This window comes from Cucumis sativus, chromosome 3, assembly GCF_000004075.3.
Source record: "Cucumis sativus cultivar 9930 chromosome 3, Cucumber_9930_V3, whole genome shotgun sequence".
NCBI classification, from domain to species: domain Eukaryota; kingdom Viridiplantae; phylum Streptophyta; class Magnoliopsida; order Cucurbitales; family Cucurbitaceae; genus Cucumis; species Cucumis sativus.
The window spans coordinates 7,535,949-7,552,212 of NC_026657.2; the positions used below are offsets into that span (position 1 = coordinate 7,535,949).

At 34.6% G+C, this 16,264-nt stretch overlaps 4 protein-coding genes across 8 annotated transcripts; 1 reads left to right on the forward strand and 3 right to left on the reverse strand.

Moving 5' to 3' along the window:
* The first annotated feature begins 856 nt into the window (after window positions 1–856).
* On the forward strand, window positions 857–5,527 carry LOC101213328 (bifunctional protein FolD 4, chloroplastic). 3 transcript variants are annotated; one of them, XR_004215393.1, is made up of 7 exons: window positions 857–1,225; window positions 1,678–2,003; window positions 2,448–2,684; window positions 2,807–2,974; window positions 3,115–3,362; window positions 3,620–3,688; window positions 4,940–5,527. XR_004215393.1 is itself a non-coding variant. In XM_004134283.3 (5 exons), the coding sequence occupies exons 1-5, from the start codon at window positions 1,036–1,038 to the stop codon at window positions 3,283–3,285; spliced, it is 1,092 nt and encodes a 363-aa protein (XP_004134331.1). In that variant the 5' UTR covers window positions 857–1,035; the 3' UTR covers window positions 3,286–3,602. The 3 variants fall into 3 exon arrangements, 1 of the variants encoding a protein (XP_004134331.1); XR_004215392.1 differs by lacking the exon at window positions 4,940–5,527 and having other exon boundaries at window positions 3,620–3,752; XM_004134283.3 differs by lacking the exons at window positions 3,620–3,688; window positions 4,940–5,527 and having other exon boundaries at window positions 3,115–3,602.
* On the reverse strand, window positions 4,112–8,582 carry LOC101213566 (putative threonine aspartase). Of its 2 annotated transcripts, XM_011652459.2 has the most exons (11): window positions 8,276–8,582; window positions 7,923–7,973; window positions 7,291–7,411; window positions 7,032–7,116; window positions 6,338–6,419; window positions 6,079–6,208; window positions 5,820–5,977; window positions 5,580–5,743; window positions 5,220–5,343; window positions 5,041–5,145; window positions 4,112–4,658 (listed from the first exon to the last, which is right to left on the reverse strand). In XM_011652459.2, the coding sequence occupies exons 1-11, from the start codon at window positions 8,576–8,578 to the stop codon at window positions 4,566–4,568; spliced, it is 1,416 nt and encodes a 471-aa protein (XP_011650761.2). In that variant the 5' UTR covers window positions 8,579–8,582; the 3' UTR covers window positions 4,112–4,565. The 2 variants fall into 2 exon arrangements, with proteins under 2 accessions (XP_011650761.2, XP_011650762.1); XM_011652460.2 differs by lacking the exon at window positions 7,923–7,973 and having other exon boundaries at window positions 8,276–8,560.
* Window positions 8,583–9,777: 1,195 nt separating this feature from the next.
* On the reverse strand, window positions 9,778–11,281 carry LOC101213804 (LIM domain-containing protein PLIM2b). Of its 2 annotated transcripts, none has more exons than XM_011652462.2 (5): window positions 11,082–11,281; window positions 10,891–10,990; window positions 10,759–10,787; window positions 10,470–10,559; window positions 9,778–10,349 (listed from the first exon to the last, which is right to left on the reverse strand). In XM_011652462.2, exons 1-5 carry the CDS (start codon window positions 11,214–11,216, stop codon window positions 10,074–10,076), a joined length of 630 nt encoding a protein of 209 aa, XP_011650764.2. In that variant the 5' UTR covers window positions 11,217–11,281; the 3' UTR covers window positions 9,778–10,073. The 2 variants fall into 2 exon arrangements, with proteins under 2 accessions (XP_011650764.2, XP_004134333.3); XM_004134285.3 differs by having other exon boundaries at window positions 10,470–10,562.
* A 1,616-nt stretch (window positions 11,282–12,897) lies between these two features.
* Window positions 12,898–15,983, reverse strand: LOC101204668 (digalactosyldiacylglycerol synthase 2, chloroplastic). The gene is made up of 5 exons (XM_004133827.3): window positions 15,616–15,983; window positions 14,838–15,187; window positions 14,416–14,682; window positions 13,884–14,233; window positions 12,898–13,676 (listed from the first exon to the last, which is right to left on the reverse strand). The coding sequence occupies exons 2-5, from the start codon at window positions 15,117–15,119 to the stop codon at window positions 13,166–13,168; spliced, it is 1,410 nt and encodes a 469-aa protein (XP_004133875.1). The 5' UTR covers window positions 15,120–15,187; window positions 15,616–15,983; the 3' UTR covers window positions 12,898–13,165.
* Window positions 15,984–16,264: the final 281 nt, after the last annotated feature.

Here is a 16,264-nt window from a genome sequence, read left to right on the forward strand (position 1 = left end):
ATTCTCTTTTTGTGATATGATTTGATAAGTTTAGTACATTATCTTTAAAGTTTGAGCTAAGATATTATATTACAAACATACTCATCACACCTAAATTAATTAACATAAACCCGTTTCTACTACTAAGTCATTTTCTATACTAATTCCAATTTCCTCAAGTTTATTCCATTTATTTATTTCTTACTTCGTTCTAGGATAAAGACTATTTTTAAATATAACAAAATGATTCAAAATATCACAATATATTTACTATTCACCATGATGGGTCAATATAAACAAATTTGTGTTTATCTATGTTGTAATAAATAAAGATAGTATTCTATTTTGATATATCGTTGTGATTTATCGTGTGATATCACAAATATGTAGTGATATTTTAATATATTTGTAAAATATTTTTAGAAATTTTATCATCTAAAATAATTTACTAGGGTATAATAGTTTATATTGTTGAAATGTGTTAAACATTTTTATATTTAAAAGGATTGAAATATTGTGTATTGAAGAGTACATGTATATCATTTATTCATCTCAAAATTAGTGATGAAATGTATTGACTTTGCTTGGAAATTATTTAATATGTATAATGTTTATGAAACACTTAAATATAGCAAAATTGTTAAAAGTAAACAGTGGCAAAATTAGATGTTAAATCGCATATGTCGATTGTTAGGTTGGAAGCTCTAACCAAAAACAAAAATAATAAAGGTTTTTGAAAAGAAGATGAAGGATCCACCTATCAATTAGAATTAAAGAATGTTATGAGGGTAACAAAGCTCACTTTTTGATGATATAATCAATAACAATAATATTTAAAAAACGAAACGACGACGTTCTGATCAATATTCACGCGCGCTCTAGGGATTCATCTTCTTTAAGCCAACGCGTCCGTCCCCTTCAATTTCTCACCCTCGTAAGCACTGCGACGCCACTCCTCCGCCGTATCTTCCGCCGCTGCCGTTCCTGCTCCGCACTGTACCTCCACAATTCCTAGTATTCAACACAACGTGTAGATTTTTCTTACGCCATTTTCTAATGGCGTCGTCGATGAAATTCACTGATTGCTCCCCTTCCACTACTGTTCGTCTTTTTCCCTCTGCTCGAACCAGGCTTCCGAGCTTCGATGGCGCTGTTCTCTTTCACCGCCTTCTTGACCGTTCGCGCCCTGCCTTCCCTAGAACTTTCGTTTCTCGCTCTTCGGCTTCAACTTTGCCTGTCATCTCTGGTATGCGTCTCTCTCTCCTTTTCTCCTTATTCGTTTTTGTGTATGAAAAAGTTTATTGATGATTTTTTTAGAGCTTCGCGTTTTGAGGATCCGCCTTTTCATTTCTCATCTAATTTTGCTTCTTGAGCTTGCGGAAACTCTGGAATATTTTTGCGTTCATTTTAGGTGACTTCAAAGCTTTCTAGCTTTTAGAGTAACTGATTCTGAAATGGCGTTTAATTGTTTTAGTTTTCTATATTGGCTTGTCAACTTCCAAAGAACTTCTGTGTCTAGGCATGTATGGTGTTGTAAGAATATTCTGGTTTGTTCATAGTTTTCTTTTTTAATGTATTTCTGTCAGTAAAAATTACCTCGGAAAAGCCAAATCAGATTGTTTTTTCTTTCTTCGAGTAGCGGAGATCTTTTCGTAAGGGATTCATGAGTCATTGACTACTGTTTTCTTTTTATTTCAGCTTCAATTTCAACCGAAGCAACTGCAGAAGTGATTGATGGAAAATTGGTGGCAAAGCAGATCAGAGAAGAGATTACTGCTGAAGTATCTCGAATGAAGGATGCCATTGGTGTTGTTCCAGGCTTAGCAGTCATCCTTGTAGGAGATAGGAAGGATTCTGCAACTTATGTACGAAATAAGAAAAAAGCTTGTGAATCTGTGGGTATTAAATCTTTTGAAGTAAACTTACCCGAAGATTGCACCGAGCAAGAAGTACTCAAGTATATATCTGACTTCAATGATGATCCATCCGTCCATGGAATTCTTGTTCAGTTACCTCTACCTAAAGTACGTCACCAAAACTCCATTTCTTTTGCCAAATAGTTATCTTGTCACAATTTACTATACTATCTTAGTATATCAAGTATATCACGTAGTTTAGTTGAGATGCACATAAGCTGGTTTAACACTCACTGTCACATATATATCTATATATATATATGAAGCAACCTAAATGTAAATTATCTGTTATCTTAAATAAGTTGTGGGTCTCGTCTTTCTGCTTGTTTTATCGAATTAATTTTTAAAATAGTGTCTTCATTTTGTGCCCATGCCCTTTGTTCTATGGTTTATGTAAATGGAGACGAGAGTTTGAAATTGGATTTTGCCTTGTTTCATTTGTAACTAGAACATAGGTGTAATGGTCTTATGGCACAATGCTCACTAATACAATAGCAATTGAAGGTCAAGGATTACATGTTTATTGACTTTATGTTTTCATTGATTTGACAGCACATGAACGAACAGAATATATTGCATGCTGTTAGTATTGAAAAAGATGTAGATGGATTTCACCCACTAAACATCGGTCGTCTTGCAATGAGAGGTGAAGAACCATTGTTTGTTCCATGTACGCCAAAAGGGTGTATTGAATTGCTGCATAGGTATAACATTGGTATCAAAGGGAAGAGAGCCGTTGTAATTGGGCGAAGCAATATTGTAGGAACTCCAGCTGCTCTTTTGCTTCAAGTGAGATTTTATTTGTTAATCAATCATCTGTCTATCATTCTCTCAACTTCAATTACCTACTCCAATATCTACAATGCTATTGGTTTTAGATTTTGTCTTATAACATTTGTCATTTCGAGTAGGGAGAAGATGCAACGGTCAGCGTCGTTCATTCTAGAACCAAGGACCCTGAAGAGTTAACAAGACAAGCTGATATTATCATATCTGCAGTTGGCAAAGCCAATATGGTCAAGGGCAGTTGGATAAAGCCCGGAGCAGTTATTATTGACGTCGGAATCAATCCAGTAGAGGTGAGCAAAATAGTTTTTCTCAGAAGGGAATTGTGTACATTCAATATTTCATTTGCACTACTAATTCATATATCTTTGACCTTTTCTGTGAGTTTATGTACGTTCGATATTTCACTCTGATTGTTCTAATTGTGTGATAGGATGCAAGTAGTCCTCGTGGATATCGGCTAGTTGGAGATGTTTGTTATGAGGAGGCCAGCAAAATTGCTTCAGCCATAACTCCGGTACCTGGGGGAGTTGGACCAATGACTATAGCAATGCTGCTTTCAAACACACTTACAGCAGCCAAAAGAACACATAACTTCCAGTAAAATGTTGGAAGCTTATTATAATTTCATGGAAAGCTTCCGTTTAGGAAGGACGAAGCGGTAGAATAATAACCCCCCATGTGAGTGAGCTCATATCTTTTCAAAGTCACATTTTAACTTATTTTCTATTGTGAGAGTGAGTTGTGGAGAATGGAGATCATCATTTTGTTTGTGTTGAGTATCATCAACCCTTGTAATGTGTTGGGTACTTTCTATTCTGAATAACCACAGGGGAATAGGAATACACATTTTGCAGTTACATTGTGTATCAAATCTAGTCAGGGGTATAAATTATAATGAATGAACTTAACTGACCAAAATTTCGATTTTTGATCAGCTTGATGGAAATAAAATTTGCAGCTATATGTGAAAGGTAAATGGGCAGAATGGTGACCACACTTAAAAGGTATTGTCATAGATAAATGGAAAATATATGCTTTTGGTCTCTTGGTGGGTTTTAGATTTGAAAATGCTACACTTTTACTTTGCGTTTAATTTCTATTTGATCTTCTTGATTTTGTATTTAATACTATTAACTATAATTAAATTAGTTTTCACTAATTTTCATTACTATTAAGATTGATTAAAGAAATGTAAGTTAATTTCAAATACCAAAGTGAGCCTTAGTAAGAATTTGAGGGTAAAAGTGAAATGATGAATGAAAAATAAACTAAAAAATAATAATTAAATTGTAAAAAATAGCAAATTTCAAATTATTTTTAAAAAGGTTATAATATTTTTAAAAAAAATTAAGAACATTTAAAAATGTAGGCTCAATGTAAAGTTGGTTTGAAATAAACTTATCCATTAACATAAGAAGTTATCCAAATTAAAGAAACCAATTAATTCTTTTAAATTAATACTTAAACACAATCGACCAAATTCACAACATTCGAAATTGAACTTTTGTTTAATAACTTTCCCATCGCAACCACTCAATTGTTGCGATGCCCCAATCACCTCTTAATAAACTATAGTACCAAACTTCACTTCTTTTGATTTCGGTGTATCCATAATCACCACTCAACCCAAATCCATCCAATCAATTAAAAACTAAAACCTGAAATTTGACGTTGTAGACATAGTAGCATCCACGAACACCACTTAGAATAGCATCTGATCTGAACCTAATTTTTTAAGTTCAGCATCTTCAAATTGTACTATAATAAGTAAAACAGCATGAAAGTTCTAACAATTGTGACCTTTTTTTCTCTGTGGAATTGAATCCTGATGGAGAAAGAGAGAGCATTAGGTTAATTCTTGAATTTCCTTTCTGGGTTTTATTAGAGCTTCCCATTGTCTGAAAGATCTATACGTGCTTCAAAATGATCAATTCCCAGCTTGTTGTTTTGCTTTGTACTCCGCAAAATGGACACCTAAGACAAGAAAATAGAGAGCCTCATATCAACCGAAGTTTTATGATTGTTGAGGCAGAATAATCTCAACACTACATGATAACGATTGTTTTAGTTTCTATATTTTGAACTGAAGTGTATGTCTTCCAAAACCTCGTTTTTACCTCACAGAGTACCCTTTTTCTCTAACATTTCTTTGTCTCCATCTACCTTTCTCTAACATATCTCTCGCTAAGTTTTCTCTCTAAAATGTTCTCTGCTTCTTCTAACCCTTCTCTCTCTCTCTCTCTCTCTCTCTCTAGAACTTCTCTATTCTTCCAAGGGATGGATTTTGTAACTTAAAGGACTTTTGGCTCTTAAACAAGTTGACATGATCACGGAATCAGACAGTCTTAATAAATACCTTGGGTCGATCCATAGAGCTTGCAAAGTAGCCCATTCCAAACGAAAGGGAAGAATAAGCAGCAGCAATCTCCACAGCTTTCAACTTCTGTTGATTTCCTGGGGCCTGTGGCAACAACACTTAGATACATAATCATTGTTAAATGAAATGACAAGAAGTGTGTTCATTCAGTAGGTCACCAATTTAGAAGCATCGGCCTGGACAAGTAAAATCCCAGCACTCTTATCTGCATTATGTTGACTGCTTTCTTGAACAAAATTGCGTAGAACTTTCATGCAAGCAGAGGCGGGACCTGCCTGTGATCTGAGTGAAGCGTATATAGCAATGTCAAACAAAAATAACAGACTTTACAAGGTTAACTAGTCAGCACATATTTAAAATGTTTCATGTGGAAACAGTAAGACCCTAATAAAAAAAAAAAGGCAACGAACGGAATGATATTCAGATGGACATTTTATCTTATCAACCATATATTTTTCTCATTAAATAGTGGAATTTAACATAAACTGAACTTAATCATGAGTGGTGGACAAACATACAGTGATAATGATACACAGCATTCCCTAGCTGCAAATCCTTTCATGAGATACTCTCCTCCACCGGAAACACAACCCCCGACCATGAAGGGAGCCCCAAATGGACCTTTTGAGGAAGCCCAACAGCCTGAACCGTACATTGCTGCTAATCCCACACGTCCACTGACCTAATAGTTAAAATTATTCTTATATAATCAAGAAAATACATTTCTAAGTAGTAAGGGCAAGGCTGATAACAACTACCTTCATTGCAATACCACCACTTGAGGCACCAGATGCAACATGTCCTTCACTGTCAACACATATAACACCCACTGTGTCCATAGTACAATCTTCTTCTTCGTTGCTTCGTGTTGATGACTGGCATGTGGTGCCTTCCGGTGGATTGTGTGATTGGAGTTCTACACAATCAAAACCAAAAAAGTTAGTAGGAGTAAGTGAAAAGGATGGATAAAATAGGATAAATTTATTAAACCATCACAAATAAAATAGATGGCTAAACCTGATATTCGAGCATTATCTTGAGGACTAGAAGAATGTACTACATTAGTAGTTCCTTTCTCTTTTTTTGCACGTTCAACCATTGACTTGTATCTTTTCCATTGAGCTTTTGCCCTTTCTGTCACCAACCACTATATGTGTAGGCAAAATATCAGATGACTCACACGACAATGTCAGAGATCGATGAGTTAATAATTATAGAGTTTTAAATAGAATGCTTAGATTAATCACACAAGATATGACTCAGTAACTCATATAACCTCATTAGCTTCTGCAATAGTTTCTGGCAAACAAATGCCTTTGGTCTTTGCCCATGTACAAGCACCTTCACCAACTAGGAAGCTGCACAAGCAAAACCTTCCTGGTTACGAACATGAAGCAGAATACTAGTTGCTGTTGCTACATACTGTACAATCAACCTTCAACAGCAATACTCATATCTTGATATAGACAAAACAGTGAGTAGTTTGTCACAGTTGTTGGAAGTTCGAAGTTGGAAGAATAATCAAAGCAGAAATAATTTTAAAATGTCGATGGCAATGGCATTTGATCATGAGAAGACAAGACCCCAATGCTTTTCGAACATGAAGAAGACAGGTTGCAAAGGAGAGGACAAGGTAAGGATTAGTTAGTTGGAGACTATGCTTCATGGGTGTGTGTTTTGAGTGTGGACCTGATTTTGTAATAGGGTGACATGATAATAGGCCACATACGTATCTTGGACATAGAGTTAGTAAGACCTTTTTGCCTGGACCCTGCTCTAGGAAGGATACAACTTGGCCTCTGGATTACTGACTGCTGAGACTATATTGTGTTTTGACACTAATTTTCTTTGTTATTACGTGGCACCGATCAACTAAGGTCTATCACATGACAAACAATATCCTGTAGTAGGAAAAATGCTCCACTGGAAGAAAAGAAAATGAAGCAATGCAATCTCACAATAATAATTACATCGGAGGTATAAGGCCCAGCAGAGATGATCCCAGTATTTGTTCCTTTGCTAGTAAAGTAGCAATTTGGATAGCATTTCGGACACCTGGTCTAGAACATATTATGATAGATATCAATTAAATTAACAGAATAAGTACATTGCTATTAAAATTTTGAAAACAAAGATGCAGTTATACATAAATATCCGAACATCAAAATGACCCAGAACCCAATGTTGATGAGAGATAACAAAAAGTTTCATCATTAGAGAATGATAAACCTGGCACTGCACCAACAGCTCCAAAAGCACCTGTATCACCATCCATAATACTAGCATCACATTCTACTTGACCATCATCCGTCAAATTTGAGCCTCGTCCAGCATTTGTCGCTGGATCATCCTACAATAAAATTTTCTTTGTAAATTCAGGAATTCAAAGGCATGTTTATCCAGCAGAAGATGAACAACCGGTACCCATGTTAGAGAAAACAATTGGAGAATTAACACCTACAAAATATGAAAGCTGTACCACCAAAAGACACAATCCTAGTAAGACTGGTACAAACATTTTTTTTCTCACTAGATAATCTTGTATGGATCACTTTGTCATGTTTTTGAAATCACTCTGTAAACATACTTTTAATCACTCAACACTTTTCAAGATCATTTTCTATACTATTCAAATTTGTTTTGCTCAAGAAAAACAAAGGCACAGTCCTTCTAGATCTTGAATGTTTAAAAACATTTTTTGAGTGATTTTGAAATTGACAAAAGTGATTTTCATGTTATTGTACAACAACCACTTTTGAATAGCTATTTTTATGTTGCAAACCATAAATTTCCGGTGGTAAAATTACACTAAAATACTAGAAAGAAATAAAATGAAGGAGATATTTGAAAGGGAAAGCTACCTCTAGAACTTTTATAGCAGCGGAAACAGCATCTAAACAGCCGCCTGAACCCTAAAACAAAACAACAACACCATAAGAATTTCACAAGGCTACAACGAACTTCAAATAGAAACTACTCGAAAATAAAACAGTAAATGACTGTAATCCCATGAACTTCTCCAAAACTCTATACATTCCAACAACACATTAAAAAGAAACACATTTCTATGATCACGTCGAACAATGAATCTAATTCGCTTAGCACATTCAATTGGATTGAGAAAAGCTACGGATTCGGCAGTTATAGTTTCAATTTCTATGGAGAGAAAATTCAAAATGCGTCGGTCTTTGGGAAAAACGAGAGCGAAACAAACCTTTCGAAGAACTACAGCGGCAGCTAAACAAGCGCGTTTCATGGCTGATCTGAGGGCTTTCTCGTTGGAAGGAGCATGAAATCCCGCGCCAACATGAACTGCAACGAAGAATCTATGAGCTTCGTCTTGAGCCTCGGCGGCCATTCTCTGACGATCAAAGAGTATGTAAGGTGGAAGAAGGAGTTCCGGCGGGAAAGGCAGGCGTAGTTGAAATCGGAGAGCCAAACGCCGGCACTGCACGTTTATGAAGCGACGAAAATTCCATCTCCCACCCTTCAGTTTCCTCTTTAGTACACTCTTCATTTATTTTTTTAAAAATTTTCATATAAAATTTGGTTTTCCAATAACAATAATAATAATAAAATATACATTTTTTTTTAATATAGTAAAATAAATTAAAATATTTATAAGATATAATAAAATTTTAAATTCTATAAATAATAGCGTTATATCAGTAGCATATAGATAGAATTTGTTAGGTAGTAAATATTTTGTAAAATCTACTCTTTAAAAAAAATTCCTAAAAAAACAAAAACTATTTAGAAAAAGTCTACTAAAAAACAAAAACTTATCGAGTTAAACTATTTTTTATCATTCTTAGGTAGAATTTTGGCCCAATATAACAATTTACCTTTAAAAGAATATGAACTTTGTAAGTGTTCTAAAGAAGAAAATCAAAACTTGAAACTGATGGGATTATCCAAATTTTTAACCTAGGTTATTTTATTTGTTAAATTTTATCACATTAGACTAAAGTGTACTTTCACATTAATCCTTGTTCTTGATAAGAACTAAGTCCTTTTCTCGATCTTCTAAATTAAATCAAAACTAATACATATGTCTAGTTTACAAAATAACTTTTTAGTTCAATGAATGAGTTATTTTTCTAATATTCTTCACTCAAAATGAGAGTGAGTTTGGAGAGGAAAACTCTGTTGTGACGTATCTTATAAACTAATTTAATAGACAATGTGTACTTGATTATCATAGGAGGATTTGAGTACATGACAATAGACAATACACTAACTATGATGTTACCTGTTTGAATCTCTCCTCACCTACATTGAGATTAGGAAAATCAATATAACGTATCCAAAATCATAAATATAAAACATATACACATATACACATACACATGAGAGAGCCATATCTCAGACCGATCAAAACATTAGTAATCTCACAGAGAGAGAACGTTTTAAGTGCATGACTGCAAACAAACTATGGTGTCATGTATATATATAATGATAAAGTAGGAAAATGATGATCAAGATAACTAACACAAAACAATAAGACTCAAAACTTATATATATATATATATACACACACATATGTCAAAACATTAGTGGCCCCAAAGGGAGAGAGCCCAGAGGAGATTGGAGTACATGACAGGAAATCATCGTCAAGATAGCTAATCTAAGACTATGAAATTCAAGAAAGGTAAGATAAAATATATATATATATATATACACATGAGAGAGAGGGAGAGAGAAAGAAAGAGAGTATTTTGGACAAAAAAAGGGGAAATTGTCTTTAGTGATTGGGAATGATAGCAATCTATGTGCTTTATTCCAGCTTCTCCTCTCACTGACAGAACAAACTATGGTACATTGTTTTCTATGCTCTGATGGCATACAAATAATGCTTTGAATTTGCTTTAAAACGAAAAAGAAAATCACAAAATGGTAATGAAAACTTGTTACAAATGAATTTGAAAACAAAAGAGAAAGAGAGACAAAAAAATTATAAGATAGCCAAGGATTCTCAAATTTATGGTAGATGGAAAGCAGAAAAATCCATCTTAAGTTTGCTCTACGGGTGCTTCATCGGCCTGCGGCTGAGCTTCGGTGGCGCCCTCTTCTTCCTCTGCTGGTTCGGGAGGCGGCGTGGGAGCTTTCTTGTTTGCTGCAGCTTCAAGAACATGGTTGTAGTTTCCTTTGATCATGAAGAGTTGAGCAAAATGATGCTTACAGTACAACACTCCATCAAGAGCAGCATATGAAGAGTGTGTTAAATGGCATCCACCATGAGCACATCTAAAGCAATTCTTATGGTAACATTCCCCCTCAAGAGTCACCTTTTTTTTTTATTTAGGAACCAAAAAAAAGCTTTTGATCAGTCAACAAATCTAGTAACATTCTACCTGTATATATATATATATATAATTTTTTAGAGAGAAAAATGAAGAACTATAGACCTTCTCCAACGGATAAACCGTTTTCGAGCAGGCCGCACATTTGTCTTGAGTTCCAGAGAACATGGAGGACAGTTTGCTAGGAGCTCTTGACTGCTACACGTTTCGAAAGTTACAAAGTTATACATCTAGTTATGATTATATAAATCGCAGGAGATCTAGACCCCTAATCTACGCAAAAGTAAAATCTTGTACGCATTGTGACATGTTTGTGAGTGATTTAAATACTAAAGATCAAACCGTTATCAAACGAATGCTAACCGCACGAAAAATGAAAAGAATGAGAGCATACCAGATCATTTTGCTTCTCAGAAGGCTTGGCTGTTGCCATTTCAATATAATGAAAACGAGAGAATGTTAGGAAGGTTTTTATTTTTTCCCTTACAAGCAAAAGGTTTATATATAATGAAAAAGATATGTTTACCATTTTGAAAATTCTTGCTGAAATTTCCAGATTCCTTGAAGAGTTGCTCAAAATGAGTCTTGCAATACAGGACACCATCCATCCATGAGTAGCTACTCATCTGTCATAACCATCGACTCCGAGTCAAATTATCGATATCATAACGAACGACACATAATAAGAACAAATGAAAGAAGAACATAAAAGCATACCGAAAGAGTGCCTTTGCAGTGGCTACATTTGAAGCAGGACTTATGATAAGGATTCCCTTCAAGGGAAAGCAATTCAACCACATAAACAGTCTTATCACAAGCCTTGCATTTATCCAATGTTCCTGTGAATGACATCTTTATTCCTTCCTCTGTTGTTTACGACAACAACGAACTCGAACCGAAAAACGGTAGCTTTCCGACAAACTGCAAAAAGGGGATGATTACAAAAGAACAACAAACTAACAAACAAATACAATTGTTTACCAAGTGTGTCTGAGGATTAGATCTCAGACAAGATTATGAAAAAGGAAACGATAGAAAAAGAGAATGGGAAAAACTTTGGATTTGTGTTTACAGGAAAAGTAAATTTAAATACCAGATCATGTTGGAATTAAGAGGTTTTTTTTCTATCCAAATGAGGAAGAAACCTCAAATTTACTTGTTGGAGATGCTCCAATTTCGGATATTGTACTATGCCTTTTGAGCAAAACAAGGACGTTTTTGCTCTGACCATTTCTAAATTACATCGATTTTCTTTAAGAACTAACTGCTTTTTTTTGTAATTTGCTTGGTTGACAGTTATGTTAGTTGAATATGATATCCCTTTTTTGAGCACCATAAAGTTGAGTTTTTTTTTTTTTTTTACTTTAATTTTTAATGGTTATGAATGATTAGCTCTTTTTCTAGTTTTTCTTATGGATTTGTGGTTATAGAGAACAATGAATTTAGAACAGAATTTCCATCTAATTAGAAGACTTGATTGTATGAAATCATTGGACTTTTTATTTTATAGAATGTTTGGGGGGTTTTGTTGTATGGTTTTCTTTTCTTCTACATCTTTGTGATTACATTCCCTCTTAGAATACAAGTTGCTAGGTTTTACATGGAGTAAGAGTTACCAAAATAAATGACATGTAAATTTATTATTGATGGCTATGGAATTAGGTTTAGGCACTTAAAAAAGAAAGAAAGAAAGTGGAGACACGAGTAATACGGTCGAATTATAAAATGGGTATAGTGGAGCTAACATCTAGGAGGTACTATTAACCTAGAGGTTAAGGTCTCTTTATTTTTTTCGATATTCGATATGTCCTTTCAAGATGGTGTCTCTTTGTATTAATAATTTTGGATTAAATAACCATTTGGGTTCAACTCCGATATTATTTTAGATTAATATAAGGTGTCGTTTTAAATCTTATAAAGATTGTAATATTTAGGTAACCCAAAGAGTCACCATTGTAAGGACGTGTTAAGAATTTCGATGTAAAGACTTGATAGTTTTTATAGTATGAGGAGAATGTTGAAGATCCCACGTCAAAAAGATGAATACCTGACAATTTTGTTCACGGTATAAGTAACATTGAGGATCGAAAAACTTGAGAAAGGGAGGTTTTTTGTTTTCCAACGAACAACATGTTTAGGTGTAAGGTCTACCGAAGAACATAAGATATTGTTAATTTGTTACAACACACTTTAGGGCAAAAAATATTCATAAGCAAATTATGAATGTCACCCTTGATTTTTAAAAGTACCCTTAGAAGTTTACACTTCGTTTTTTAAAATAATATCATTCTTTTAAAGTTGGAATGTTACCTTTTTTAACTTTTAATAATTGTGTAAAATATAATCCAAAAGTGAAATCTATTAGGATATGAATGGAAATGGAAATGAGACTTGAAACGTGAGTGTCCCAATTGATCTAACACTGACCACCTCTAATTTAAAGGACTCAGTTTTTCGGTCTATCATGTTCACCTCTTGATATTTAAATAATAACGATGAAATAAGTAAAGATTCTTTTAAACAAACTCTGAAATAAACATATCAAAGAACCAAAAAAGTTTGGTATTTAAAGATATTTGGGTTGGTATTGTATCAATATCTTCTACACCTGAATTAGTCCTGAAGCCCTGATTACTACAATAACTTGCAATCATTACCTGTCCTGATGTCTCTAACTACAAATCTCAGCTTCAGAAATTAACAGAATGTGTAAGAACAAGAAGGGCAAGCAAATATGAACAATCTTTCAATTTGGAAAGGTTTTGAAGGGGGAGGGATCAGAACTGATGCATTTACTTTAATCACTTTTTCGAACCTCTTTTGCTAGAAGGACTAGCTAATCCGAGCTCTTTGCATTGTTGTTCATCTGGATGCAGGCTCCCAGGGACGGCACCGAAAACTCTTCGAGAACCCTCAAATCCAAGAGACATGTGATGTATATATGCTGTCGCATCATCAAATTTTCTACCAAGTTGCAATGATAGAGATAGAAACTTCTTTGAACGAGTTTTTTGGGGTTTTCTAGCAAGAGACTGGTCAAGTTCAGCAGCCTTTAGGAAACGTTCTGTTGCTGCTTCCCACGAGAGCTCGTGTCTTTGCGCATCTGTAAGCTGTTCCGGCTCTTCAAGCAGTGCTTTGAAAACTGCCTTAACAAAGCCATCGTTGTTGTCATAGAGAAGGCAGTTTGGAAATTGCTTGAAGAACTCATTGGAGGGATGATTAGCGCATACAACGAATTTGCCCATTGCTAATGCCTCAGCTGTGGTAGTGCAAACAACGTCTGTGGTGCTTGGATTCAGGAAGACTTTATAACTAAAAGAAAAACACAAAAAAAGCTTAAAATCAGCCAGTGGACATGTATTTAAACAAACGGAGGAAAATGATTCTAAACAGTCATGCATTACGGCAAAATTCATTCATAAGATGCTGCAGTAGTGAATGCCTCCCTTGATCTTTTATTCATTTTGTTTTATTTGCTTTACTACAGTAGTAAATTCATAAGCTAAAAGAGGTTCGTACTCGTGGAAGATAGGATCAGTGTGATCACGACCAGGATGAACTTTAACAGATACTTCCAAGTCTTGAGTAGCTTTCTGAACTTCGTCAGAATCCTCTCCATTTCCAAATAAATCAACCTCAAGCTCAGCAAAGTCCTTTTGGTAATCGCTAAGAAGTTTAACCAGTTCCCTGTACCCCTTGCTCCATATCATTTTACCAATATAATAGGCACCTTTGCCAAAAACTTGCCCCCCATTTTGTTGCTGTTCCATCTTCTTCTTGCCTATCTCAAGGAATTTGGGATTGACTCCATGAACATTGCAGATAATGGACTTTGGATAATCCTGGGTTGCAGCAGATAACCTAATCACCTGAAAGCTTATACAAGAATTGATGAATAAGCCATCCACTTTATAATTAAAACAACCTATTTACACTCCATAGAAAAAAAATCATTAAAAGACAAAATTCTATTACACTCCACTGAAGTGAAGTAAGAAGACTGAAACATTGATTGCAATGAACAAATTGTAGTAACACATAGCACAAGTACCTTGTGGCAATAGATATGAACAACCCATCTATTTATATATTCAAGAAGAAAAGCTTCAACAGCCCCATTCTTCTCTCGCTTAACATATTCCAAGTAGTTGGTATGGATAATTCCTACGACCAATGTAAATTTGTTTTTCCACCTCTTTCCATGATGATACCATGTTAAATGCTCAGGCTCCTCAAGGACAGCAATATCTGATTCGTGGTCGGGAATAATTTCTGAAATATCACCAACAGGGAGAATGCTCCTTTTATCCACAGCAAACTACAGAATTAAGTGAAATTTCAGTTGCCATAACTGAAGTAAGAGTACCATATCTAAGACAAGGATTGTAATTCAATCATGCTACACAAACAAACACATGTAAAGAAGCATCATGTCTAAGACAAGGATTGTAATTAAGACATGCTACAGTTTACCTTCCCAGGATAAAATAGGAGGGTGAAATTGAATTTTGATCCTGTCCTTTCTTCTAGCCATTGCCGAATGTATTTCTCTTGTTGTGAGGGTAAGATGAAGGTTGTGTTGCTAGGATATACAAGTTCTTGATCCCTTAAAGATAACCAAGGAACCACCAGTGTGACCTTTCTATCCCCATCCATAGAAAGATAAGCAGCACGAAATAGAGGGTTTACTGCAGTTCCAGTCATCCATGGAAGACATGCTGTGGTAAAAATTGCAATATGCTGCTTCCTATCCATCGAGTTCTCACATATAAACAGAAAATATGACAATCACCGCATTCTCTTTCCGAAATTTATCAACGAACCTGAGTCTCAGTTAGAATAAACTAGGTTACAACCACAAGATTACAATTACAGGGGCGAATAGTTAAACAATTAACCAAATCAAATAGAGAAAAACTTCCATTCAATGCTATTTCGATTCAGGACCAGTCTTTATCAAATAAAAAAAATACAATTGGCATTTAAAATTATGAGGTACCATAACAATATAGCTTTAGTTTCCTACAATTCAAACAATACGTCGAGTTGAAAAACAAATAGCTCCATCTCCCAATTCGAGGGTATTGCAAATATTACAAACGCAGCATTCCTCAACCATGTGCATTTACTCTTTCTAAACATAGATCCCGTTCTCCTTTCTACACGAAATTCCATACTTCCAGCCAAATGCACATTGAATATAACAAGGTGTTTCATATACAGAACATAATTAGGTGATAGAGAAAAGTACCGGGAAGACGACCAAAGCTTAAGAATGAGCAACGGAGTAGAAACGGGAATATAGCATGAAATTAGAGAGGTGATGGAAGCGAAGAAGATGGGAATATGAGTTGCGGGAGGTTGGAGCGTGAGAAAGGTCTAGTGATGAAATGGGGAGAAGGATCAATGGCGGAAACAGAGGGAGGCAAAGGTAAGGAATCGAGGAAGAGGAAAGAGAAATGGGAGCGAAAGACCACAGGGATTGTTGGTTACTATTTTGCAAACGTCGAGTTAAATTCGCTTTCTTCCTTCCCCATTAGCTGTTTGGAATTTTCTCATAGATTATATTATTCAAATTCTATTTTAGTTAAATTACCATTTTCATCCTATATTTAAAATTTGTTTAATTGGTTAATTTTTTTAAAAATTGAAATGGATTAAATAATCAAATTTCAATAATTAATTAAAAATTAAAATTGAATTAAAGTATAGAAACTAAATTGAAATATTAGAATCGTTTATAACATTATAAATAAATAGATTAATTAAGTTAGACTTATAAATTTAATTATTTATTTAACAATTATATTTATGGGAATGGATTTGCATTTCTTGAATCCAACGTAAATATTTTTTGGTTAATACAAATTTTCTCGAATTTGGGCAAAAATTGAGAGGAA

What these genes read in the sequence shown, in the direction of transcription:
- LOC101213804 (XM_004134285.3), bottom strand. Translation starts at nt 11,216, where the DNA reads ATGTCATTCACAGGAACATTGGATAAATGCAAGGCTTGTGATAAGACT. An exon ending in CTGAGAAGCAAAATGATCTG is followed by an intron (nt 10,563 to 10,758) that starts GTATGCTCTCAT and finishes CGAAACGTGTAG; the next exon opens with CAGTCAAGAGCTCCTAGCAA. An exon ending in CGGTTTATCCGTTGGAGAAG is followed by an intron (nt 10,350 to 10,469) that starts GTCTATAGTTCT and finishes TAAAAAAAAAAG; the next exon opens with GTGACTCTTGAGGGGGAATG.
- LOC101204668 (XM_004133827.3), bottom strand. Translation starts at nt 15,119, where the DNA reads ATGGATAGGAAGCAGCATATTGCAATTTTTACCACAGCATGTCTTCCA. An exon ending in TTCATATCTATTGCCACAAG is followed by an intron (nt 14,234 to 14,415) that starts GTACTTGTGCTA and finishes ATAAGCTTTCAG; the next exon opens with GTGATTAGGTTATCTGCTGC. An exon ending in ACTGATCCTATCTTCCACGA is followed by an intron (nt 13,677 to 13,883) that starts GTACGAACCTCT and finishes TTTTTCTTTTAG; the next exon opens with TTATAAAGTCTTCCTGAATC.
- LOC101213328 (XM_004134283.3), top strand. Translation starts at nt 1,036, where the DNA reads ATGGCGTCGTCGATGAAATTCACTGATTGCTCCCCTTCCACTACTGTT. An exon ending in AACTTTGCCTGTCATCTCTG is followed by an intron (nt 1,226 to 1,677) that starts GTATGCGTCTCT and finishes TTTTTATTTCAG; the next exon opens with CTTCAATTTCAACCGAAGCA. An exon ending in TTCAGTTACCTCTACCTAAA is followed by an intron (nt 2,004 to 2,447) that starts GTACGTCACCAA and finishes TTGATTTGACAG; the next exon opens with CACATGAACGAACAGAATAT.
- LOC101213566 (XM_011652459.2), bottom strand. Translation starts at nt 8,578, where the DNA reads ATGAAGAGTGTACTAAAGAGGAAACTGAAGGGTGGGAGATGGAATTTT. An exon ending in CTGCTATAAAAGTTCTAGAG is followed by an intron (nt 7,412 to 7,922) that starts GTAGCTTTCCCT and finishes ATTTTATTGTAG; the next exon opens with GATGATCCAGCGACAAATGC. An exon ending in TGCTGTGTATCATTATCACT is followed by an intron (nt 5,344 to 5,579) that starts GTATGTTTGTCC and finishes CGCTTCACTCAG; the next exon opens with ATCACAGGCAGGTCCCGCCT.